Source organism: Limulus polyphemus, unplaced genomic scaffold (genome assembly GCF_000517525.1).
Source record: "Limulus polyphemus unplaced genomic scaffold, Limulus_polyphemus-2.1.2 Scaffold107, whole genome shotgun sequence".
Lineage (NCBI taxonomy): Eukaryota > Metazoa > Arthropoda > Merostomata > Xiphosura > Limulidae > Limulus > Limulus polyphemus.
Genome location: NW_013665717.1, coordinates 1,099,606 through 1,126,911, shown reverse-complemented (window position 1 = coordinate 1,126,911; position 27,306 = coordinate 1,099,606). Strand labels below are relative to the sequence as shown.

General features: G+C 34.2%; 1 protein-coding gene across 2 annotated transcripts; it reads left to right on the top strand.

The window, feature by feature from the left end:
* Positions 1-451: 451 nt before the first annotated feature.
* Positions 452-27,306, top strand: LOC111088923. 2 transcript variants are annotated; one of them, XM_022400266.1, is made up of 3 exons: positions 452-534; positions 13,730-15,133; positions 24,760-27,306. In XM_022400266.1, exons 2-3 carry the CDS (start codon positions 13,748-13,750, stop codon positions 26,122-26,124), a joined length of 2,751 nt encoding a protein of 916 aa, XP_022255974.1. In that variant the 5' UTR covers positions 452-534; positions 13,730-13,747; the 3' UTR covers positions 26,125-27,306. The 2 variants fall into 2 exon arrangements, with proteins under 2 accessions (XP_022255974.1, XP_022255977.1); XM_022400269.1 differs by lacking the exon at positions 452-534 and adding an exon at positions 912-966.

Here is a 27,306-nt window from a genome sequence, read left to right as displayed (position 1 = left end):
AATTTTTTTTTTTTTGCTATAAAATTTTCCAAATTCTAACCTTGTGACCTTTCCTTTTATCATCTTCAGAATATAGCACAAATAAATCAGAGACATTTATCCAGTTATCGATCACCCACATAATCTTGTATTATATCAGTAAATAGACGAATACAAGCTGTGAAATTCTTCCGTTTTGCTTTAATGTTCATAATATATCTGTTAGTTGATATTGTTGGCCGAGAATACAACAGCACATAAGATTTGATTTGATTTTTTGGCAGTGGCTACTCAAGGAAGATCTGGCCCTTATAACCCTTCAAACTATTCTGTTCCTTTGTTATTATTCTTGCTCATTTATCCAAGGTCAGCTATACAAATCCTGTGGGTGAAGGAACCGGAAAAATTGGTTGTTAAGTCACGTGATCTCGAGAGCGGGCTAATCTACATACGGCCCTCGGACAAAGTTGCTCAAGAACGCATTCGAGACAAAGGGAAGTGGACATACGGATATGTGCATTAGAAAACGCTAACTACGAAGAAATCACAGTAATGGTATGTTTCATTAGTTTTAATCCTAATGAATGTTACGCTAAATAAAAGTATGCTATGTATTTTGTAAGAAACATATTATGCCATACTATTACTACGTGCCTGCTTGAAAATGAAATAGCTTCTTTACGTTTTTGTTGTTCAAACACCGTGCGGTAGGGGCTCTTTTTTTATTTCTTCAAGCTCGAGCGGCATGAAGGAAAAATGAAACCAAGAAAAAAAATATCGGCTAATCTCACGCAATTTGCTCTCCATAACATGATAACACTGTAGTCTTAGTACCACGTGTTTTGCGGGATGAAGGTTTTGTTTTTGTGAAAAGGAAGCCATCGTTCACGTCGGCAGCAAGGCAAGGGCAAGCCCTGTCGCCTTCGGGGTCGGTTGACTCTGTTCCTAATGACAGCCATGACAGCTGCTAAGCGCACGTGCTTAACTGTAAGGAAAGTAACTTGTGTTGGATATGATGACGTAAATATTACTATTGTTTTATCTCAGATCTACTATTTAAATTGTGTTTACGTAACTTTGACCATGACTGATTGTGTTGTTCAAAATATATTTAGAAGGGTTTTTTTTTCACCTTTTAAAAGTTGTAATGAACTTTATATATATTTTAAAGAAAGTATCAAAATGATAATTGATATATAAAACTCAACAGTTCTTTTTTTTTATTTCACTTTTCCCAAGAATGGGTGTGAAAGGACAGCCTTAAGGGACCAAAAAATCCGTTGGTTAAGTCATGTTAATTGGTGTGTATAATCGATTTCATTCTCGAACTATTAATTACTGCCAACTACAACTTTTTATTTGCATTTTACTGTGTTGTTTGTTTTACCTTCACAAAAATATATTTCCAACAACTAAAGTACACGTGATATGACGTATATGTTATCATACTATATATACGATTTCTTTATTCTGATATTGCAACTCAACTTTTTTTTTAGTTTTTATATCGATTTGAGGCGCTGCTTGATGAAGGTTCTTGGCACGAAATGTCACAATTTCAAAATAAATTTAGTGTTTTTTCCAACTGATTTTTATTTTTAAACAAGTAACTATTTCAATTATGCTGTGTTATCTACGCAGATCATTTTCAGCGTATTTTTGTTTATGAATCAATCATCCTGTTAGAAAAAAATAGAACTGTCAACCGGAATAATCTGTAGGAAGACCTTGTCAAACAAAATTTTTATTTATTCATTTATGGGTAAATATGTTTAAAAATCTGTTTTAAGCTGATCGCCTGATGATGTTCAATAAACCTGGCGAAACAGTGTCAGAAAATAGAACTGTTAACTGGAATAATCTGTAGGAAGAACTTTGTCAAACAAAATTTTTATTTAGGCATTTATATGTTTAAAAACCTGGTTTAAGCTGGCCGCCTGATGATGTTAGATAAACCTAGCGAAACAGTGTCAGAAAAATAGAACTGTTAACTGGAATAATCTGTAGGAAGAACTTGTCAAACAAAATTTTTATTTATGCATTTATGGATAAATATGTTTAAAAACCTGTTTTAAGCTAGCCGCCAGATGATGTTAGATAAACCTTGCGAAACCCCTAAAAAAAGAATTCTTAACAGCAACCGATTTTCTAAATCTGAAACTCGTGTCATCTAATACTGTAATTTTCAGATTATAGCAATCAGAGGCCTTTATCCTATGAATCACCAGGATAATCGTGTAAATTTCAACAAGATCACTTCTTAACCATCTTTTCTGAAAATAAATTGAAATATATTAACCTATCTCTATAAGATGATCCTTCTATCAGTAGAATAATCATCCTAATAGTTCTCCTCTGAACCATTTTCAGTAATTCAATATCCTTTTAGATAAAGAGGCAAAACATTTACAGGTACTTCAAGTGAAACCTAACTATGATTTGTGCAGATAGCTATTTGTTTATTTTGATATTTAATCAACATGTATAACTACACCCTAAAACCCTGTTTAACTTGCCAATTGATTCAAGCTATTCTGTAATAACTCATCCTCAATACAGCTAGAAATACCCAAAAACTAATTTAGTAATTATGCTCCTATCAGTGTGATTAATGTAAATAAGGATAAAAAGCCCAAGTACAAACGCCTGAATACTTCATTAATAAGAAGGGTCCAGTATGACTAGACTCCATTAATAAGAAACTTTTACTACAGTCCCTTCCTCAAAAATAGATTTTTTTTTACTTTAGTGAGTCTGACCCCTAAGTAACTGCTGAAGAAGTAACCCCCCTCCAGTTTGGCAAATCTATGATCGCTTTCATTTTATAATATTTGATTAAATAATTTTCTAAAGTTTTTTATTCTTATTAGCAACCCTGACCTCATTATATAATTTCTCATTCTTTCTTTCTGATCAGGTGGTCTATAATAATTGCTAATAAAAACTTTTTACCCTTGAAACTTCTCATGGTAATCCATACAGATTCAACCTCTTGACTACCATATCTTGTCTTCAGTGGTAACAGGCTGCAGGTCTTCCTTAATATAAAAGGATACTACATATTATCTATCACTATTAAATAATATATAAGCTGGAATTTCAAAATAATTCTCATTTTATCATAAATTTTCCATTTCAGTTAGAACCCTAAAGTCATGCATTTTGTTCCTTATACTCCCAGCATCAGAATAGTGAAAACCAATTTTATTCTTGATCTTACAATGTTTGTCCTTAAATCTGACAGGCTGAATTTTCTAACTATCATTTAACTTTTTATACTCAGAAAGTTTCTTTTTCAAAACTCTTTCTTACTCTATTTATCCTATCAGTTTATTCCTGAGCTCCATCACCACCAATCAAATTTAGTTTCAGTTATATTTAATGAATAACTTTAGAACTTCCCCAAACATACTACTACCCAAATTGTTTGGGTGGAGCCCATCTCTAAACTAAAGTACAATTAACCCCTACATTGGAAACTATAATACGAATCTATTAAGCTTACATGTTGCTCTAAGCACACTCCTAATAGTTTTTTATGTAAGCCTTGAATTCTGTAATTCATTCCCACATCTAATACGAGTAAGCACTCCTATATTGTTTATTGTATGTAAGCACCTCTTTTGATTCACAAATTCCAACATCATTTGCTCCTACAAGCACTATAGGAAGTGTTTGAATTCCATCAGCATACATTAACTATTCTCCTTTGATTATTTTCGTCAACTTTTACCTCAAAGTTACAGTTGAATGTAAAATTAGAAAAAATTATTTCCTGGCGTAGAAACGTGCCCTAGTCCTTCATGTAAGCATAGTGTGTGAAAGTAAACGCATTTTGCTTAAAATTGTTGGGTATTTTTTTAATTACGCAGAGAGCATGTCTGTGCCTTACGAAATCGACCGATAAATAAAATAAACATGATGGGATAAGTAGGGCGGAGACCATCACCGCATTACTTCTAGAGTTGTCAAGTTCACTGTCGTAAAGATTGTTACTGTTAAGTGACTACGTGAAGTGTAGAGGAAACAACAAATAATGACCGTATTTTTTTAACAGATACAGCGAAATCGGTAATAAAGTATTCAATGTAAAATGAAATTATGATTTGCAAATATTTAAATGAAGGTCAGATTATTAATCTCAAAAATAAATTCCCTAGAGGACAAGGGGTGGTATTTAAAAATATTAATCAGATATATGTATATGCAAGATTACTCGTCACTTGGAGTTTAGCTTATGAAGACCTACATTTTTAATGTTAGTGTTAAATATATTTCGTAAAGTAACTTGGGAAATGGAAATCAGGAATACGAGTAACTGATTTTATAAGCTGTGTGCGATTAAGATTGAGCTGAACAAAATATGTTATAGTAAGACTTACATTGTGCTCGGACGTAATCGTGTTTTATATAGATATTCATGTTCTGTGCGTTATTTTATGATGTTCTAAACTTATCCAAGTGAAAAGTATTTGAAGTAAGTCTGTAATATTTTAAGCCGAAGTATCTTTTTTTTCTTTTTTTTTTTTGGCAGGAAAGATCAACTGACAGTTTAGTTTTAGCCAAATCAAGCAACATTCTTGCAGAAATAATGTACGCAGTCGAAAAACATGACTTCAGTTAAAACAAAAAAAAAGCTTGGTATGGTATAATAAAATCGTGGTTCCAAAATTATATGAAAGTGTTGTGGTATATATATGTTGTATCGCCATGAACGAAGAAAAATTATAGTAATTGTATTTTTGAGATATATATGTTTTGAATTTCGCGCAAAGCTACACCGTCCCTAATTTAGCAATGTAAAACTAGAGGAAAGGCAGTTAGTCTTTACCACCCACCACCAACTCTTGGGCTACTCTCTTACCAACGAATAGGAGGATTGACCGTCACATTATAACGCACCCACGGCTGAAAGGGCGAGCATGTTTGGTGGGACTGAGATTCGAACTTGCGACCCACACATTGCGAGTCGAGCGCCCTAACCACCTGGCCATACCGGACCTATATATATATATATATATAGTTGAATTTATACACACACACACACACACACGTGTCTATTGTCAAACTAGAACGATTTCAACTTGGGCTTCTTTCACTGTTATTGTAAATCTTGTTACGTTACTTATGAGGAAGGGGTATGGGTATAAGTAATGTTTTACTTGTTGCTGAACCTACATATTTTAACTCCAAAACTGATAACTTGCAAAGATTCTTGATATCAGTTAAATGGAAATTTTGGTAGAACCCCTAAATATGTAGAAATTGAGTACGTTATTTAAAATGATTTTGGTGCTTCACTACTTCATTATAGTCCATGTCGCCACGTCTGGCTGGTCGTACTCTGTTTGACGACCGTGCATCTTGTCAATAGCTCCGCAACGTACTTTCCGATGGAAAAGGCTCTATCGTAAATCTTTCATGTCCAGAACACACTAATCCTCCCTGAACGTCTTCCATTATCCAACTAAATTACGAGGGCGACAGTTTCCCAGCGCTCATTTCAAAAGTCCGAGCACACACAAATCCATAGGCGCTGCGTTAATCGTTCTTATTTAGCAGCTGCTTGAAGTATGCGACAGTTGAATAGATATGTTTGAAAGCAACATCTGTAGACGTGACTTTTGTCGCTTTTCCACACAGAGATCCTTCTTGACTGTGTTATGTACTGTTGGTTGTGGTACATTGATGATCTTTGTCACTGACTTTGTGTTCGTGAATTCGCACACGTTACAAGACATCGAACTCTGATTTCCACTGCTAGGATACATCTTGTTGCATATCTGTTTGTGGATGGTCATGGGTTGGTCCATATTCCTTTATTTTCCAGTGCCATAAAGTACAAGAAAAATAAGTGTCTTGTAAGTTTTAATTCTTCATATTGAACACATCTTTACGGTCTGAGGGGTATGATTATTTGACTGTTAAATACTTTATTTCGGCTGTGATTGGACTCAACCCTATTAGCATCAACTTCACGGATATTAAACTATTAAACGTTTATGTTTGGTTTATTATTACTTCAATTTTGAGATAACAGAATAATCTATAAAATCGGTTTTAAATTTCGTGTTAGAATAATGTCGAGCACAAATATTAACCTTGAAGCTTAATATCCGGTAGAGGTATAACCTATGAATAAGTTCATATTTTCGACATCACACATAGCCTGTCACTCAGCATAAATAAGGTTCCAAATAGTAATCTCAAGTAACAGTTTTAATGTTTATTTGTAATGAAATGGCACTATCAAGACAGTGAAATTTATGCATAAAAACTTGGCAAATTTCATTTTTAACTTGATTATAAACAGTCATTCTAACTATAAGTTATATAATAAATGCCTCTTTGGAAGTAACATTCCACAAAGGCCTAGCGATATGTAAAAAATAGACCAAGAAATAAAATTTAACCGTATTATCTAATTTGATCTATGGATGCATCTAACCAAATGTAATGTTAATTTAGCTCCTTCAAAGAAAAAGAGATACTGAAAGAAATAAGATAAAAAAATAAATATAACATTTTAAAACTTTACAACCAATTCTTATGGAATTCATTCACAGTAGTGTTTATAATAAATGTCATTTCGTTTTATTAACTGGATGGTGGTGTGCATTTCATTATTTCAACAGAATTCAGATATTCATTTTCTGGAAAACCATTTACTGCACCTTTATTTGTGGTATGCGTTTTCAACCTTCCTATAGTAATGTAAATTTTTCAAATTATTTCGTTTGTTCTAAGTCTAGACAGTTTTCGCATAACATGTAGTCAAGAAAATCATTAAATTGGCAATATGCTAACTGTCTTTGTTCTTTGTTATTCTATTGAAGTCACACCGGTTCTACCCATGAAAAATGGTTGTAATTCTGTATGTTGTATACGAAGTTCGACAGTAGTGTCTTCCGATGGCTGGTCAGGTAGTATCTATAGGTTATGATTTCCTTATAATTAAATGAGAAGACTAGTCACGTGCGTTGGGTAACGCTGGTCGCTGTGGATAAATTTGACGTTTTCCAATAAGTAAGAAATGTACTGTATCTTGCCTTTTGAGTGAATTAGTTAGCGGAAATACATCGCGAGGGAAGAATATCAGTCTAGTCGACTCGCCAATCTAGAACACAAACTGTGTTTAAATATTATTTTCTAAGTTTGAGGTATTACGACACTAAAAATTGGGTTTCGATACCCATGGTGGGCACGGCACAGATAGACCATTGTGTGGCTTTGCACTTAACAACAAGCAAAGTTAGCAAACAAAATATTGTTTTCAGTGTGTATTATATCTTTTGTCCAGTCTATTAATTTCTGCTCAAAATTGGTTTTAGCTGAACTCAGTTATATATCCTGCCAATTATAGTTATAGAACAGACCTACCTAAAACTCTTGGAGAAAATTAATTTCACCTGAAAATACCACAGAGTATATAAGGAGGAGAAATGACCACAGGATATTATTGCTAAATTTTCTGTATTGACCTTACTTGAACCCTTGTGTTACCAAGTTTAAATGCTTTGGAATTAAGGAATTATATTTTCTGCAAGTAGAAGTACTCACAACAGAAATTGGCCACTAAAGAGAGATGGTTGTATAATAAATGTGTTAAATCTAGGTGAGTCTTCTTCTGGACATCAGACTCTTGTCTATGATGCAAAGGTCCATGACTTTGATCTTTTTGCAACCAAAGACTGTGGAAGATAAGTTGATATCGGTATACCCTGAGGATTGATCTTGACACAAGAGATGAGCAGATGAGTTAGGGTCACTGAAACAGAATAGCAACAATAATTGTTGTGTGACCTCTTCTAGACTCCCAGACTATCACCTGTTGGAGTAACTAAAACCCAGCTCTAGGAAGTATCCTGGAAGGTGGGCTAAATGGAGAAGAAATGTGAGGCCGAACAAACTGGATGAGCTGCTAAGATCAACTCGCAACTCTGCCATCCTGATCCAAGGAGAAATTATTTACTTTGTGGTGGGGCTTTTGAGTAGGCCTACTGATGTCAGTGACATCTCAGTCAGGAAATAGCAGAGAGCCCACAAGGGAGAGGTTTTGGCCACCACCAAAATTCCCAAGCAGGTTTTGCTCCCACTGTTCAAAGGTGTGGTAGAAGAAACCTTTTCTGAAGTATTTCAGGCAGGAGGCTGCTTAGAACGGCTGGTCTAGGAGTACCCAGTCCATTGATAATCCTGAGCTTGGATGATCAAACTCTAAGCTCGGTTAAATATTTAGAAGAGGCACAACTAGAAGATTGGGACACAATCATGGCTGAGTTGTGTTGCCAATTCGATCCAGTGTAGAATTGAGTCGTTCATCAGGCCAAGTTCAAGGCTTAGAAGAGAGATGCCACCGACTCTTGGAGTGGTGGAGATGATTCAAGAGTTTGCTGGCTTGTGTGCATCGCCATAGTTAAGCCATTAATGAAGGGGCTTTAACATTGGCAGCTAGGCTGATAACCATTCAGTTCAGAGAGACAAGACATGGGACTCTACTTCAACAACCATTGAGGCATCACTGGTCAAACATCTGCATAACCAAGTTCAGGAACAGCTGAGAGTGAGTGGAGCACTTGACAAGCCCACGGAAGGTAATTACCAAATGAATCACGTCAGAACATATCCCCATCTACAAGTGGTATTGCCAGGAGATGGCCACCATGTAGACCAAAGTTTGGGTCCTCTACAACCAAGAAGAAGAAGACTAACTGTGGTAGTGAGTTATGCCTACATTGTGGGTCAAGCTGGCTGATTCCAAGATAGCTCAGACCAAAGCTTTGGTTATTGTGAAAACCACAATTGTAGCTAACCAGAATACTATAGCTGCACTCGAGGATCAGCTGGTGGGGTTAAATTTAAGAGTGTTGTGTGTGTGTCTTTCCCGTCTTTTTTACTTTAGTTGTATCCATGTGTCTTTTATTTGTTACGTCTCATCAAAGAGGCATGCTATTTTTCTATTGTTTATTCTTCTTTGAAACAATTTTCAATCTACTGCCATTCCTTCATTTCATGGCATGTTGACTTGAAACTTGGTAGGATTATACCTTAGTCTAATACACCTATATAACTTTTAAAATTTTTTGATTTAGGTCTTCTTAAGGATTTTATGGAGTGAAAGATCAAACAACTCAAAAATGTATATTTTGGGCTCCTGTGCAATCATATTTTCAGTAATCGAAATGAAAATTGGCACAAATATAAACTTTCATGCACCTAACACATTTACATACATAAACTTTGGATTTACCCATTTTGAGTCTTTAGGTGGGACAGAGCACTCAAGAAAAAACAAAATTTTGGGATTTTGGTCAATTACTCCGCCGTATTTAGGCCAGTTTACGTGGGATTTGGTAGACAGATACTTTTTTACACGTCTCAGACAAGTATATAGCCAATTTTGTAATTTTTGTCTTTTGCTCAATTTTTCAGTGAGGAAAGCACAATTTGAAGTTTACTTGAACTATTCATGTGTATGTCAACCATATTATATGGAATTTGATACAAAGATACCTTCTAACAGGTCCCAAGAAGTGATATAGACAGTTTTCGATTTTTCTGGTGTCAAGATTGGCTATGTTGGAATTGCATGGTGGAGACACGTTGCATTCGCCCGTGAATACTGGCCTCTTCAATTTTTAAATTGAGTCCATAAAGGCTAATGCAGTTTACTTGATTTTTTTTAATTTGATTGAACTATTTTATTTTCTGTTGTTTCATAATACAAGCTGTGTCCTATGTGATTTTGTGAATTACTTTCGAGGAGTTTATTTCATTGTTTTCTTTTTGTATACTGAAGGGTTTATTTTACATTTAGTGTCAAGTAGTTCGTTTAGTGACTTGTATTTTTATCACTTTGAAGCAATCCATGTTAAAGGGTCATTGTTGTTTTCACCAATGAATTGTTTCAAATTTAAGAGTTCTTCGAATATGTTTTACTATGACTCCAAGTGATCTTATCTTTAAACAGGCTTGTGTTAATATGTATATATTATTATTTTTTGTTTATGAACGTTCATTTCATATTAATTAAATTACTCTGTTGAGAATTATTATTTTGAATTCTTTAATTTATTGAATTCCAACTTGGATTAAATAGTGTTCTTTGCTATCATTTAGGAAGGTTTTCTTTGTTAAAGGAGTATTTTTTTATATTGATTTGCTGTATAATTTTGCGAGGTTAAATGTTATTTATTGCCCATTTCTTTTATTAACGGTGTTATATATGATTTAATTGTGAAAGGGTTTTGATTTGTGCATTGAAGTATTTTGTTAAATGGCAGTATCATCGGTATCGTGTAAGCATTTACTGGGAAGAAAAAAAGTTAATGCATTCCTTGACTAGGGTGCGAATATAAAGTTGATAAGTTTCAAAGTTAAATTTAATTGCTAACTTCGGGAAAACCTGAAATCGAGGGTGAATGAAAGGTGTGATATGCAGGCATACCATAGATTTTCTGCTTTCTTATATTAATATAGAATGTTTCACAAATTTCGCTTAAGTCTGTGCAATTTTTTGCATTCGGCATGATTGACAAAATCTTTTATTTGAAGTCATTGTTGTTGCTTTTGTTCCTTGTCCTGAGTTCACTCCTGTTCTGTCCATACAGGGCATGGCTGTAATGCAACACCTTCTGCCTGAAGGTCGGCAGCAGTGTCCTTCAGTGGTAGGTTAGATAGTGTTTCGAGGTTATGGCCTTCCTCCCTTTGCTTAAATTAAATTGACCAGTCACGATGATAGCACTAGTCGCTATGGGTTAATCCGGCTGTAAAGTTGGAAAGGTTAGTTTTAAACATTCATTTACCAGATCTTGAGAGAATTGGTTAGCGGGAATGCATCTTAGGGAAGAAAACTAGGATAATAAACTCACGACTCCAATGAAAGACGTCTGTAAGTCCACACACTGTTTTTTGTGTCATTGGATCAATAAAGGTTGTTTCCATTGTGTGCTATATATCATTTCCAGTCTATTTACTATTTTGCTAAAACTTGACAAGATAATTGATAGTGAAACTTGAAGATTGCAGTCCCAACGAACCTATCAGAATTGGAGCAATTCTGCCAGGAAGAATGGGCAAAAATTACACCATCCCATTGTGCAAAGCTGGTAGAGACCTATCCAAAAAGATTCACAGCAGTAATTGCTGCCAAAGGTGCTGCCCCCAAGTTTATTTATTTGTAGTTAAGAACAACGCTAGATATTGGTTTATCTGTGCTCTACCCACCACGGGTATAGAAATCCGGTTTCTACCGTTTTAATTCCGCAGAGATATCGCTGTTCCACTGGAGGTCTTCCAGCAAGTACTGACTTAGTGGGTTGATTTCTTATGGAATTAGTAAATCTCAGTTTATATATTTTCTTTGCAGGTTTTGCTGACATTCAACCTCCTTCACACATAACAGTGGTAAGTTTGATCATTAGAGTTTTGAATAAAAACAAGTTCATCCAGAAACCGCAAAATTTTGCTTTTTTCTGATCTCTAACCCACCTACAAAGACTCAAAATGGGCAAATCTAATTTTTTTGTATGTCACTGTGTTAGGCGCATGAAACATTACATTGTGACAGTTTTCATATTGATTGCTATAAATAGGACTGCACAGAAGCCCAAAATATACATTTTTGGGTTGTTTGACCTTTCACCCCATAAAATCCTTTAAGAGGCCTAAATCAAAAACTTATAAAGGCTCTTGGACGTATTGGAATAAGGTATAATCCTACCAAGTTTTAAGTCAATCCACCGAGAAATGAAATAATGGGAGTCGATTGAAAAGTGTTTGGAAGAAGAAGAAAGAAAGAACGGAAAAACATCATATCTCTTTGCGGAAACATAACTAAAACTACAAATTAAGTCCTAATGTCCTGAATATATATAGTTTAGTATTTACAACTGCTGTGTTGAATTAAAGTTAAAGTCATTTATATAATATAATACAATCTATCCATAAGAAAAACATCCTACTTCACAGAATAAAAGCGGAAAGCTTTTTCATTAATAATATCAGAAGATACTCCTGATATAAGTATCTTAAGATCAATTATATTTATGTTGGATTCTTACTTAATAATGTTTTTAAAGTATGAGCTCAATACTTGTAATGGGCCTGGCATGGTCTAGTTGGTACGAGGTAGGTATTCTGCATTCGTGGCTCGTGTCCCGTTTCCGAAAAAAAAAAGAGGCGTTCCACATTTTGGGGGGATTGTATAGGTACTAGAAGAATGACACTCAAGTCCCAGTATTTGGTCAGACAAGTGCTTGCTGTAGCTACCTTCCGTCTAGTATTTGGGTTTGATTAGTTTGCGATATTCGCGCAAAGCTACACAAGGGATATCTGCGTTAGGTAGGTAAGTAGGTAGTCAACAGCACCCACTGCCAACTCTTGGGCTACTCTAATAGAGTAGTAGAACTTGGACCATCACTTCTAACGAACCCACGGCCCGAAAATTCGGACCCCCTTTTTTCAGTTCAAAATTAGGAACAGCTTTATGTAGCTATACGCGAAAGTTGGAAAACAAACAAAATAATGGTGTAATATGCATCGGTCTTGGAATATTAATGAAATATGGTTAAGTAATAAAAATGTTTTGTGCATTCTAAGCATTGTTGTTGTTGTAAAACCATTCTCCTGTGATTACGTGTTCAAGCAACCAAAACAATATGTATATTTTAGTGTCAGTTACAGATAAGATGCGAGTATATTAGCGCCATCTCTGGTATGAATTATCTCTACAGGTTTTAATGGAGTACTTCATTGTTTTTTGTGATATGCTTATATTTTATAGCTCTTTGCCAAATGGTGAACACTTAAAAAGGTTAAAGGTTCGAGGCGTGGAGCTAAATGCTATAATCATAGTTGTAGAAAAAGGCGCCAAAGCAACCATCTGTGAGTTTTATGATAGTCTTGAGAATGAGGCCGTATTTTCCCACTAACCATTACGTCTGTTGTTGTTTTGTTTTCTGACTGCCTCGTTGAGTTTGCCAGAGGGAAAATTACGCATATTTGGTTTGGCAAACTAATGCACAACTTCCACAAAGACAGATGGGTTGAACCTGACTATGTCTACTCACGACTGTTCAGAGGACACTAAGTAAAATAAATAGGAGACTAAGAAGTATGGCCTATTTCAACTTTTAGAAACCAGATTAGATGGAAAATTCGAAGAAAAGAAGAATGCGCTTGAGTTATTTACTTGAATGTTGATTTGTGATTAAATATATCTAGACTTAACGAAACAAGTCATTAAAATATAAATTATGCCTTGTTTACTCTTACAATTGTTTAGAAATTAATGTAATTGGAGTTATTCTCTTCCACAAGATGGGGTTATATCAGCATAAGTATCACATATTTAGTAAAACTGTAACTTCTACTCTAAATCGGGAACCGCAACTTTATTGTGAATTTATTTATAAAGAACTGACTTTGTATATAATCAGATTTTTGCCCATAATATTAAAGTATGCCGTATAGCCGTTATATTTTACACTACAAGTTTCAAAAAATTGTTTGGTAACATTCTACACGTAATCTGATAATATCTTAATATATTTGTAAATGATTAAAGGCATATTAAATTTTGTTAGAATATATATATATATATATGTACATTGCAAACTCCTGAAGAGTTTCTTGATGACGCACATATTTCTTGTATAGCATTATGTATTCGAGCTACTTCGCTTTTCAGTTAATAAAAAGCATATGTTTTTGTAGTTAGAAAGATATACATTTTATTTATTTATTCCCGCAGATTATAGTTTCTTAAAGAATGAATAGCAGCAGAAAGGTCGCTGTGTCGTTGGCTTTGCCCGGAAATAAAGTCCGTCACCCTCAGCCTAGGGAAAAAAAGTCAAGACAAAAAGCATTCAGCAGCCAGGAAACGTGTATGAAAGAACAGTCTCGCAAGCCTTCAACCCAGAATCCTATGATGAGTGGACCTTTAGAATATTTATGTGTTGACCCTGCCGGGACGTCGTCGTACTCTTCAGTACCGACTCATTCATTAAGTCAACCATTTTCACAATTGGATCTTCATGAGCAGGAGTTGTTAAACAAATATGTTTCTAGCAATTCAGATTATGTTGCACCTCAGTTCCTCACAAACGTACCAGTAATGTCAACAAAAGCATACTGCTCTCCTGGCAATCGGTCTGCAGAGCAAATGCAAACTTCTGGAAGCACAGTATCCGTGACAGGAGAAGAACTACAAGTAGAAGAAGTAAAAGATGGGCAGTTCGAAAAATGTTCTTATTCTGTTGCAGCTGCTAATGGAACATTGAGTCCAGAAACTTCTTTGGCTGATGGGACAGAAAATATTGGCTACAGACCTTGGGAGCAAAGAAGTGAACAAGGGCAACAGCAAAGCGAGAGCTCACGGGAATTTAATCAAGGATCTTCGATAACGAATAAAGAAACAATGTTATTAACAAACAGAGAACCAGATAACAAAACTTCACTAGAACATTCCAAACAAGGAGAAAAAGTGTCTGATGGTTCCACTGAGCAAAGTAACTCTCCTTTAACTCCATCCTCACACTTTTCGTCTTCCCCTAGGCCAAACAGTAGGTGCTTGCAAGAGTCGTGGGTACAGAATAAAAATATTCAAAGTAGTTTAGTGAAAGAAAACTCATGTAATCCCCTTCTTCGTGCCCAACATTCGGGCTTCTCAGAGCCGGATTTTTCATATTGCAACCCTCCACTGCATAATACATCCAATCCTCTTTTTGGAAATCCAAATTCGCTCCAGTACACTTTACCTGTAAACGTAGTGGCCTATCCAGAACAACAACAGCAAATGTCTCATTCTGATACCAGCTCTATGTTTCCAGCTCCAAAACGCTTGAAAACAGATTCTTCCATTTCTAACATTAAAGGATCTCTTGAAAATTCTTTCCCAGTGCCCTCGGTTATATCAGTCACCCCAAAACAATCTCTACCACCAGCAGAGCAATATAGAAAAAAGAGTTTTGTTAATAATTCACCTCCAGTCTTTGAAACTGAAGAGAAACCAAAAAAGAAGAGAAAACGTTGTGGTGAATGCCCTGGATGTTTTAGGAAAGATAACTGTGGCGAGTGTGGACCATGCAAAAGTGTTAAAAGTCATCAAATTTGTAAACTTAGAAAATGTGACCAACTAAAAACGAAGAAAGAAAGGGTGAGTATCTTTATCACAGCCTTTTTTAAAGAAATTGTTTGTACATATAGTTCTCAATTAATAATTTTATTGACCAAAGTAAATATAAAACATGCAATTGTTCATTGAGCTTGCAATGGTTTTCTTGGGACATTTATTTCAACCTTCTTAGGATTTTCGAGAGAGAAAAAATAAAAGCTGTGCATACAGTTATGATGTTTACTTTTTGAATATGGGTATCGATCGTAAAAACTGCATTAATTAAGTAAAACGTCTGTCTATCGATTCCTGTATCTGGTATCATAGTTCATCAATACCCTCTCTAATAATAATCTTGTAATTAAGACTTTTATTACAGAACACTAGATAAGTTTAAACCCGTGATCCCCCTTCCGACTTCCTTTGCCAGGGACCATAATATTTGAAAATTCGTAATTAATGTCTGATGGTTGCTTTAGACCTAAGATGGTCCTCTGTGTTGGTGATATCTGCTGTAGTGGATTTTTTTACAGAAGATAAATGCAAATGACTTAGTATTTATGCATTTCTTGTAATGCTAAAGTCGTTGGAAAATTAATAGCGGGTCTTTCATGAACAATTACGATCTTGTACGGTTTCTTCTAAACTTTGACCAAGGTTATGTTTCAGTAAAAGGAAATACTTTATGCTTCAATAACCCTTTTTTTCATTCTTGTAAAGCGATAACTACTTGTAGCTACATGAATTTCCAGCTCTTTATTCATATTTTTGAAAATGTGTCTGTAACATAGTTTCCTTTTGCTTAAAACATAGTCTTTGAATGTAATAACTCTGTGTTTCTTGTATTTAGTAGAATTCGAACGCATTTAAAATTTATGCACTTCTTTGTTGTAACATAATAACTTAGTATTATATGAATTACGCTCCTGATGATGACGTTAAAACGTCGAAACATGTAGTCAACTTTTTGGAAGTATAGATTTTAACATTATGAGTTATTTATTATTGTTATTTGTTGATATTAATTAAAGGGCAGAGTATCTTCCATTACTGACGCTATTCTACTGATAGCATCATGATCAGTGGTAGTGGTGTAAGTATGCCCCCGCATCCTCCGCAGTCGTGGGGGGGGGACAAAAAGGGGCCCGAAGGGCTTGACAAACTTAAGAATTGCCGACAAGGGGTGAGACGTACAATTTAATTTGTTTGAAATAAAGGGCATTTGCAATATTCTGTTAAGTTAATTATATCAATCAGCCAGGATCGTAACCACAATTATAGGGAAACAGATGTAAGCGGTCCAGTTACTTTTTATGTTGGGGGGGGGGCATCTTTTGTAGTTATTCCACTGCTCGTGCTCTTTATTCTACACTTCACATTAAAAAGAAGGCCGGAAAATGTAAAGGAGACTTTTATATTACACTTTTTAAAATCGTTTTAGTAGATATTAGATACTGTTTATATCTAAATGTCTGCCCATCCAGGTGACTCAGCGGTAAGCTTTGGAGCTTATAAGGCTAATATTCAGGAATTCTATCCCTGCGTTGGCCATGGCGCAGATAGCCCATTGTGCAACTTTACTCGCAAAAAACAAGTTAAAGGTTTGATATATAATTTATAGGGGGAACTTTCAAGTTTAACATTAGTCGTACTTAATAAAATTATTTAATTTAATATGAAGACTGAATAGAAAGAATGAGTTTTTAAAACTAAACACGTAAATGTGATCAATATTATATTCTCATAGGAATGATTATTATAATTGTAAGTTGTATTTATTTTGAACCAGTTTGGAAATATCATAAATAAAATATGGTTTAACTACTAAATGTTCACAAGCGCTGAGTTAGTAGGGCAAAAAAAAGTATTTGACCCTTCAATGTTTATAGGCCCCCACCAAAGTAATGCCTATGTGCATGGAGTGCATGACACTACTAATTGTTGTATAAACAGAGTGAGTCTATCAACTCCCACCAATGGACGTCATAGAGTTTGTAGTGTGATCGTGTACTTCTTTCAAATGAAAAACGTTATCCCGTGGAGAGCTGAGTACGGGGAGGACATGGCTAGCGATCTTATTTTTATGTTGAAGTTTCCTTAATGGGTTTATTCATTCTTTTTTTATTACTTAAAATCAAATGTTATCCAGAAGCTGTGGATTAACTGGATAACTTCATTAATTTGTCAATCTCGGCGATAAATCGTTTCACTCATAAACAGAATTAAATTTGTTTTATTTAAAGTGATGTTTGATTATTGTTGTGACGTTGTTCTTTCATTGGTGAGTTCTTTTAAATTACCCGATGAAAATAATTCAAAGTCCAGGTCGCGTAAACTATAACAAATGAGATTATTTCCTCTAAAGTCTCTACAAGCTTTTACACTTGTACACAGCCGTAAATTGTTGCAGGCCGACGTTACAAATGACGTTAACTAACGCCAAACAAATCATCTTGTACAAAGTAACTCAATAAGCGTGATATTTAACACAGATCGAAACACTTCTTGAAAACACACTGACTGATTCAGCTCTGTATCTTGAAACAACTGTCTTTCAATTAACAAAGTTTCAAGGGATGTAGGTTATAGCTATTTCTAGGACTTGCTTGATCTTAACGTCATGTGTTCTCTATCTTACGTCTAAGTTAAACAAATTACAGCATAATTAATATAGCTTATAACGGTTCTTCTCTCAATATATGATATAGGTGCGATTTATTTTTTATTGCAGTGTTGAATTACTTTAGTTTTTATTTTGTGTCAGCATAACTCTAAGAAATTGTGTTGAAGAGGATCTTGCTTTAATTTGGTATGTGATGTTGGTTTTGTATGTATGCCAGGAATAAAAAAAAATGGAATAAGTTCCCACTTGCCCGTAATTCTTCTCAAGTCGGCGCCTACGTAAATATCATTTTCTATTAAAAATCCGTCCTAAATAATTATGAGCTAGCTTTCTTTCTCTTATGTTATCTCTTTTTGTAGTGTGAATATTTTTCTCCGTATTGCGCAGATGAACTAAAATGGTTAGGTGTATAATAAAATGTTTACACTATTGTACTTTTATTATTATTTTACTTAACATGTCAAAATATCTAAACCTATTAATATCTGAAAGTTTCTTGTAGACGCTAAAACAATTTAAACACTCCTTGTTAAAAATTAAATTTAAATTTAGGATTCCAATGTAAAAATCAATACAGTATGCATCTGCTCAGAAAAGACAGCATCCGTTCCTGTTCTGTCCACAGCAGGAATATACCATTTTAAAACGCAGGGTTGAGATAACAACGGAAGGAAAACCATGACGCCTTGGATAGAGCTTACTCACCGAACTAGGTGCAGAATATAAGTGATTATGGGATATGTGTCGCGTGAGGATTAAAATCGCGACTTTCTGTAGTTTGCTTCCAGTATAATGACAAAGAAAGACTGTTTAGCCTGCATTCGAAGAAATGGAACAAAACATATACGACTAAAATACACTCATTTTGTCTAGAAAGTTAGGATTCGAGAAATGACAGTCATTTGAAACATAAAAGACTTAAGTAATTTCGTAAATGTTAAATATACCCACCTCCCCAAACCTTTATGAAAATAACGTTACAAATTTCAAGATAGAAAAATAACTATTTGATATTCCGTATTCGAGGGTTTCTGTACATAACCTATGATTCCTTTATTGTTAAAACCAACGCTTCTGTACTTAGTGTAAAATATTTTAAAGTATATCCTTAGTATCAGTTAACCTACTTTCGTGGTCTATTATATCGCCATATCGTACTTGTTGAATTCCCCTGGAATGTTTTCGCTTCTTCAAGTAACTGGAAGGAAAACACGAATTACCACAGTATCAAACTATCATAATTATTCGTTTGCATTTAACCCTTATAATATTAGCAATGGTCTTATAAATACGTGCTCCACTATCGCAACACTTCACAACATCTTAGATATTGTGAATGAATATAAAATTAACTCAAAATATGTAAACCTTTGTTGGTGCGAATGACCTTGTGATTGTTTACAGACCCAATTACCGTACACAGACTTTTAAGTTTTGCGTGACAGTGAAACGAACTTTAAGGTTCGATTGCGTTATTGGCCGTCGTATGTTACCAGAAGTGGGTTCTTAAACACAGACCTTGAAGGAAAAAAAACAAGACATCTGTATTTTTTCTCACGTGCATGCTCCAGATGTTCGTACGTGAATGGCGGTTGGACCTCTACGTGTAGTGCGCTTTTTATGTTTGCTTTCAGTTTGCCCCTAGATCCTGTCCGCACCAGTGTGATCTGTTGCTTTATATGTACTACCTTTGTGTTTGTATTTGAACTGCCGAAGTCATTTTTTTTAATATTCATTTGTTGAGTTCAAAGTATTGAGGCGCTCTTTGTCTGTCTATTCAGTAATTCAGTAGATATGGTTTGTTTATTTAGACCAATCGTGGAATTTTAAATACAAGTTATTCAAAAACCAACTTGAAATAGGCGTTATGTGACTGTAATTAAGTTTATAATTATAAACCTAATGTGTAAAACTACAAAAAAGTAATCAACACGTAAACAGTAGATATGTGTATATTTCTATTACATCTTAGGTTATAATTTCAAATAATTAATAACAAGTGTAAGTTTTAAATTAAGCAACAAATGTTGACAGATAAGTCTCACAAGGTCAGATAAATCAATGCAATTAATAAATTTGATGTAAAAGAATTAAAGGTTTTCACAACTATTGTTGACTTAAGGCTTCGTTATTTCTTAAACTGTTATGACGTTTTTGTTTTTTGCTATCCTATCTTTAAAGGAATTCATATTCACAACGACTAGAAACCCAATTGAGTTTCGATGTAGTAGTTAACGATTTATTAAAGTTTTAATACAAAATGAATTAATGATAAATCAGTTTCAATGGTAATCTCTAAGCATGTAATAGAGCTCCATTTCATATTGAAGAAGTTTATCCTTCTTTATACCTTTGTAATCAGTATAATGACGTTATCATTCTTGTTTTCTAAGTTTTTAAATTTGGTTTGAATGAAATGTAAAACCAGGGCCAAAAGACGGAATTTTGGGCCGCCCTGTAAAGTATTTACTGTACTTTAAATACATAAATTTTCATTCACAATCTTTGTATGAATTTATTAAAGTATGGTAGCCTAACCTTTAATCGCTCTCGTTGCAAATTGTTTGACAACTTGATAGAAATTCAACTTTCTTGCAACATCCGTTTCCATGAACAGTATACACAGTTTTGTAAGATGCTCCTGAAGCATAGACAATTTTAGACTTTGATTAATTTCAGCTTTGAAAAACTCCACTCACAAATGCATAAATTGGTATACATGCTGCTGCTAAATCACTTTTGTAAATAAAGTATAGTGTTCTTGGAGCGTCAAATGCCCCTGGGAAAATTGTATACACACATTGACGTACAATCCAATTCTGTTAACATCTGATTTAGCTCAGTTGGCGCTGGAATCCATGCTCAACTTTACGACTTCGTTGTGTTTTACATTTTGAATTGCTTTGACCTCGTAGAGGAATACGAAAATCGATATGCAGTCACGCAGCAACTCAAATTTGTGTCTAAATTTCATTAAAGCACAGCGCTCAGATTCATAACTAGCGGCTCTTTAGTGCTTGTTAGGGTGTCTTTCTTCGAATACATTTTTCTTTTTATTAAAGGATTTACCGGATCACATTGACTAAAGTACTAGCAATATCAGTTCTCATAATGGAGCTTTGCGTTTGCTTTGTGGCTAAATTTACTTCTACAAACACATCATACTAAGTTAGTAAAGAAATTAGAAATCTATATAAGGCTAGCTCATGTTAATTCTCAGTTTCCAAAATAAGCTCCAACATCCGTGGTAGATTTCTTTAGTTTTGTTAATGCAACTAATACACTTTTCATTTGGTATCAAACCGCTTTATACTTCCAATTTTAAATCCCCTGTTAGTTTTGGATAGAAGTTTCAGAGGTATTATTGAAGCACTTTCAAACAACCCAGCTGCCAGTTGATGCTTAAAAAATAATACTATACATTCTTTGAAGTAAACTGAAAAGATTTTTGACCGGATGCAGTTATTGTAACATCACACACTACAAGGTTCAACTAACACGGCCACAAGGAACGAAAAATACTGTTTTATTTAATTGCAACAATTTAGATTGAACACCTTTGTGTTGGCCTCTCGTAATTTACGCCGTTATCGTACTCCTTCCTGACCTTGGCAATCTTTGAATGGCATTCCATGCACTGTATGGTAAGATCTTCAGAAAGACCCCCAATAAAGCAAAACCTCTAGTCTGTCGTCATTAATGGTAGAAATGATATTCGCATTCTTAAAACTATTGACAGTTGCTTTTGGTAACTCACATCATGGATACTTTTTAGAACAATTGCAATAACAACGTCTTTAGAGACCATCTGTGTTAGCTCTTTCTGGATTTAAATAATGATGACTCGCTTCGTTATTTATGAACTTATTAAGAACTTTGCCATTAATTCCACGTGAACTAAAAAAATTTTCCGTTTTCATTGTGAGTTAACTTATTGACAGTTCTCCAAACAGTTTAATTTCTCCCTGCGAAACGCTTCCAATTAGTTTCAGTTTGAACTGTACTATCTGCTATAGAACACGTTTTCAACCATAGTGCGAATTTATTCATTTTCATATGTTAACTGCTTTCTTCGTGGGATTCTTGTTTGTTTGTTTGTTCTTATTTTGCCAGAAACAAAAACCTTTATGAGTCAGCTGTGCATTTTCTTGTCAGTTTTACTTTACAGAAAAAAAACAGAAGACTGTAACCAGTTTTAAAGAAGATAACAGTAATGGATGTGGCACTTTATAATTTTTTTCATTTTCTGAATAATTTTATATTTGTTTTATTCGTTCTTGTTATGTTATTTCGTGGTTTGAGTTCTTTGCTTGGTTAATTCTGTTGTTGAATTATTTGATTTTGTCACCATCTGAATCATTTGACAGCTGTTTCCCGCACAATCTATTTATAGCAGTTCCTCTGCCACAGAACGCTTTTACACTTTCTTTCGAAACGGTCCTCGAACGTCTTACAACTTGTGCCTGCAATAATGGTTACATCAAGTTATGGGGGCTGTCAGGCTCTTATGCAAAATGAGTTAAATAAAACAACTATTATTGCATAACTTATACAGAAAATGTACTCATTTTAAAAATAATTATTTCTTATTATAATGTTCTGTAGTACTAAACTGTACAATAAATTAAACAATGAAATAAAATATTTTGCATTAAATATACCACATATTTAAATTTGAAACAAAATAACTTAAAACCTCTGACATTGTCCGATTGTTAATTAGATCCTGATGGATTGGTGGACCCTGCTTAAGCTTCTTTTAAATGGAGTAATCAGTAGCAAAGAATAATAGCAATTATAATTGTTTCTGGTGTAGAACAAATGCAAGGACCTCAAACTGAAAAATAATTAATGTCAGTAAAACGTTTTGTAAACGTTTTGGAATGTAAATCTTGGGACTTCATACATGTTTCTTACTGGTATTGAGACAACTTTAAGTTAACACTAAGTATCCAGTGTAAAGATGATTTGTGTTATTACCTGCATTATTATTTTGTGCTTGGGAAGTTTAGAACTGCCATTATCATCAAGGTTCTTCTAGAGGTAATGCCCAATTCAATTTGATTTAAGTTGCATCTGCCTTTTCCACATACTTTAAAACTTGCTACACTTCCATACTTCCACCTTCTCTCTCCTACTGGTTATCAGTGTGACCTATGCTCCATCAATCTACATGTCGGTTAACTGATGACAACATTTGCAAATCTTATCAGGGTGCCCAAAGGATTGAACCCTGCTAACTAGGTGATTCACTTTTTCTTTGAATGTTATGCTGCTGTGGGCAGTTATATTGGACATAATCAGATGAGACTTAAAAGTCTCAAAGATTTTACCCATGTTCTTTGGATAGAACCTCTCCAATATTGTGATGAGGATTAGAGAGTTTATCAGGAGTATGATATTGAAATAATTTTCACTGTTACTGGGTAACCCATTTTATGCCACTAGATGTTCATCTCTCCACACAGCTCTTTCCTGGATGAGCCGTACATTGCTATGATTAGTGTTGGTCTCTGCTTGTATATCCATTCCATGACTTTTGATCAACCCTGACCTTTCCTTCCACATCTGGCTGCCAGTCTTCATTGTTTTTGAATTAATGCCATCTGCCTGAACACAGTAGACATGGTTCCTCTACATCTTTCTTAGCTTCATTGATCCATGACTTGACTGATTTCAGTCTCTGTATTACTGCTTCATGTGTCCTCTCTCTCAAGTGGTGATATTGTAATTGAGATATGGTTGTAGTTACTCTGTGTAGCACTGGGCTGGCTAGAATCCTTGATCTTGTAGTAATGCTGCTCAAACCATGTCAAAAGCACAGGGTATTACATAGTGTTAGTTTGGCTGATGCTATTGCTGTTCTCATGGTTGCATTCTGCAGTTTCTGTAACTTGGATGCTTGTTTTACTGCTGATACACACAAGTGAATTTTATACCCCATTCTGATCATTACTACTACTTTCATTAGATTGATGAGGCTTCTTTGCTGCATTTTCTGGACTGTAGTATATTTGAGATTTACAAGTAAAATGAAAAATAAACCATTAATACTTATCTGCTTATTTTTCAGATAAATGAAAGAGTCAAACTTATGAATCAAGAGCAAAATGGCATTATGTAATAATGACACTGTTAACAATGTAAAGTGGGAAAATAAAGCAAAATTATAAATGCCCTCCCTTCAAAAAAAAAAGCAGATTTATGTTTTTATGTAATAATGTCCCTACTTTGCACTATTATTGGAGCAAATATTAACAGAGACATTACCTGATGCCTGATTCCCTGTTGCCATTACTGCTGATGTACTGCAAAATTCTATCACTTTTCTTCCACATTTAAAAGCATTAGGAAAAAAATGAACCAATTTAAATTTGGGCCAATCTACACAGATAAAACAAAAAAGATTACATGTTTCATTAGAATTGTTTTAAGCCTATTTTACTCTTTTGAATATCGAATATTTACTCTCATTTATGACTCATGCAAATACAGTCTGTGGAATAATATTCAGCAACACAATGGACATCAGGCTTGTTACTTGTATTATTTGCACCTTGTGCACTCACTTGCATCTTAGTAAATTATTATTGTACTGATGCAGCAATTACAAAAAAAAGGATGAATTCAAAGTTATAAATCCTCAACTGTTGTTTACAAATACTTAAGTTAGTGCTCTTAGTAAAAAGAAAAGAAAGAAAAACAATTGGGTTGGTCACTTGCCATATTTGTTTGCTAGATTATCTTTACCAAAAAGGTTGTGCAACTAATTTAAACTTGGTAAGTTTGTATTGTTGAGAAAACATATGTCTGTATTAGTAATGATAAAAAAAAAGTGTTGTTAGATTTAAAGAATCTTGATAACAAAAATCATTGAAAGAACAAATGTCTTCATTTTGATATTAAAATGATGAAATTAAACTGCTTCTTTCAGTGACTCTTAACTTCCTCAAAATGTCTTTAATATATTAAGGATGGAGTTTTTAAGATGTGCTAGATGTCTGTTTTCACAGTTTTGTGTATACTAATATATTTTCATTTACAGATGCAACCCAAACTAGCCCAAAGTAACAACATGGCAAGAGGTAAAAAACGTCATACACTGGAAAAAAGCAACCAAGTTCGGGAAATGAATTCCAATTTTGGTAGTTTTTATGAAAGTGCATCACAACCAGTAGCTCATTATAGTGACCATTTGTCTCCAGGTGAAATTAGTGAGAGAAAACCAATGTCTGTCCCTCTAATCAATGAAGAAATAAATGAACTGAGAAGGCATCAGTTTGTTAATACTCAACCTAATTCACTGATCCACTGTCATGAAAATCAGAAGGAAGAGACAATTCTAGTGCCTGTATATGCAGAATCATATCAACCAGGAATTTCTGGAAATCATAGTGGTCAACCGTATATTGAAAAACAGTCAGTAACTCCTTCTCTAGTGCACAGTAATAACAGTTCTGAAGGAACAGTTGGTCATTCTTCTTACATGATTTATCCAGGAACAATGTCTGAACAATTACCTCCTATTTCTGAGACAATTTTCCCAGTAGGAGGAATGTCTCTACATTTACAAACAAGTAAGGCAGCAAGAGTAGATGAAATAACTCAGTTTTCAACAGCTGACACTCATAAGAAATCGTTATCAAGAAAAGAGAATGAAATAAGTCTAGAACATGCAACAGATAATACACATGAAGCAGCACATTTAGGAAATATGGAAATTGAGTACAGTCCATTAAATGAGACAAACTACAGTATCTTCTTCAGTGAAAAAAATGCACTGAAGAGGGAAGAAGACATAAAGTCCCACTTTCAATATTCTGTTGATGATGGTAACTTTGCCCCTAGCTATTCTTTCTCATCCCCTTACTCAACATCAGTTACTGAATCCCATTCAGATCAATACACTCAACCACCTACTCCTATTTCCCCTTATAAGGGACATCATATAAATTCAGATGCAATATCTTCTCATCAAACATCACCATCACCGTCTCCACCTTTGTTGACTGAGTTAACTCCAGTATCACTACGTTCCACCAGAAATCAACACATAGAAACTTTGCTACCAGCCTCTAGGAGCAGCATGACATCAATGAGTGAAAGTAGAGAGAACAATGTCAATGAAGAGTTACAGCCTTTTTTATCAAACATGACAACATCCATGGATACATATACAAATATTATCAATACATATAACTTGATTTCACCTTCATCCTTTTGTTCACCATTCTACTCCATAATTTCTCCAGCTGTTGGAGTTTTCCCACCGACATCCAGTGTGATAACAGGAGCTGATTCATTCCTTTTAGATCTAAACAATAAAATGCATGGATCTAACAACATGATGCCTTCAACAAATGGAGGTCTTTTTATGTCAGACAGAGACAGTGGTCACACAGATGACTAGTATGGACAAAATTTGTATTATCATAATCAGAATGGCCTTCCCATTTCACTTGTGTTTAAAAAATAATAATGATAATATCAACAATTAAATATTTGTTGATCACAATTCTGTAAATTAATATTTTCTTAACATTGTTAACAACATCTAGAATAGTGTGTGTTCAGCAACATCAAGAGTGTCTCCTTTAAGAACTTGGTTATATATTGGTGTCACACCTGATTGAGATGGCTATATGTTTATAAAGTAGCAAGCTAGAGATTTTGAGAGAAAAGAAACACACAAACGTTGTTAAACTTGAATGCATTATATTGCCAATGAAATTTACATTGCAAACAGAGCTTGTTTACTTCCTGTAGAACTAATTCCTGCAATAACTAAAACCTACATACAAAATTTGAACTGGATTTTGGTAACATAATTAAATTAACTATGACATTACTAAGTTGAAGCAAACAAATTACAGTATTCTGCAAAGTTCAGGATACAAGAAGTTGTGCCAAAATTGAATAGCAAATATTCACACTTGTGTTTCTTGCATATCCACTTGAATATTTTAGAAGGATGAATTCCATATGTTATAGAATAAATTTCATACTTAATAGGCACTTTTTATTTTAAAGTATTTTTTACAGGATTACTTTTTTATCTTTAATTGTTTGGAACCATGTAAAAAATGTTTCTACAGTTTTAATGAATTTATTATATGAGATAATTAAATTCAGTTTTGTGACATAAAATTTCTGTCACCGAAATACTGCATTATTTGAAAATATAGGAAAAATAATTCAGGTTTATGTATGCTCATAATCAGTGCATATTATATATTTTATTTTCTGTGTTGTCTGCCTCAGTAATTATATTTTGTGATTTCGTTTTTATTTTTATATAGAAATGCACTGGCTGTTTGTGATAGTCACGAGATAACATGATTGTTAAATTTTGTTGTTACTCAGGGAGAGTGAGAGATTGGACTCAGCAGTCAACATGTTTTTATTAATGAATGAAATATGACTCTTATGAAATAGTTTATTTAATTTTACTTATATCATAAACTTATTAATTTTAGTCTAACAGTATTAGTTTACATGTACATTATTTTTTTACTTGTATACATTAAATACGTTACCATCTGGCCGTTTACAATTGTGTGCCATAATGTGTGACCCATGAAATTATATTTGC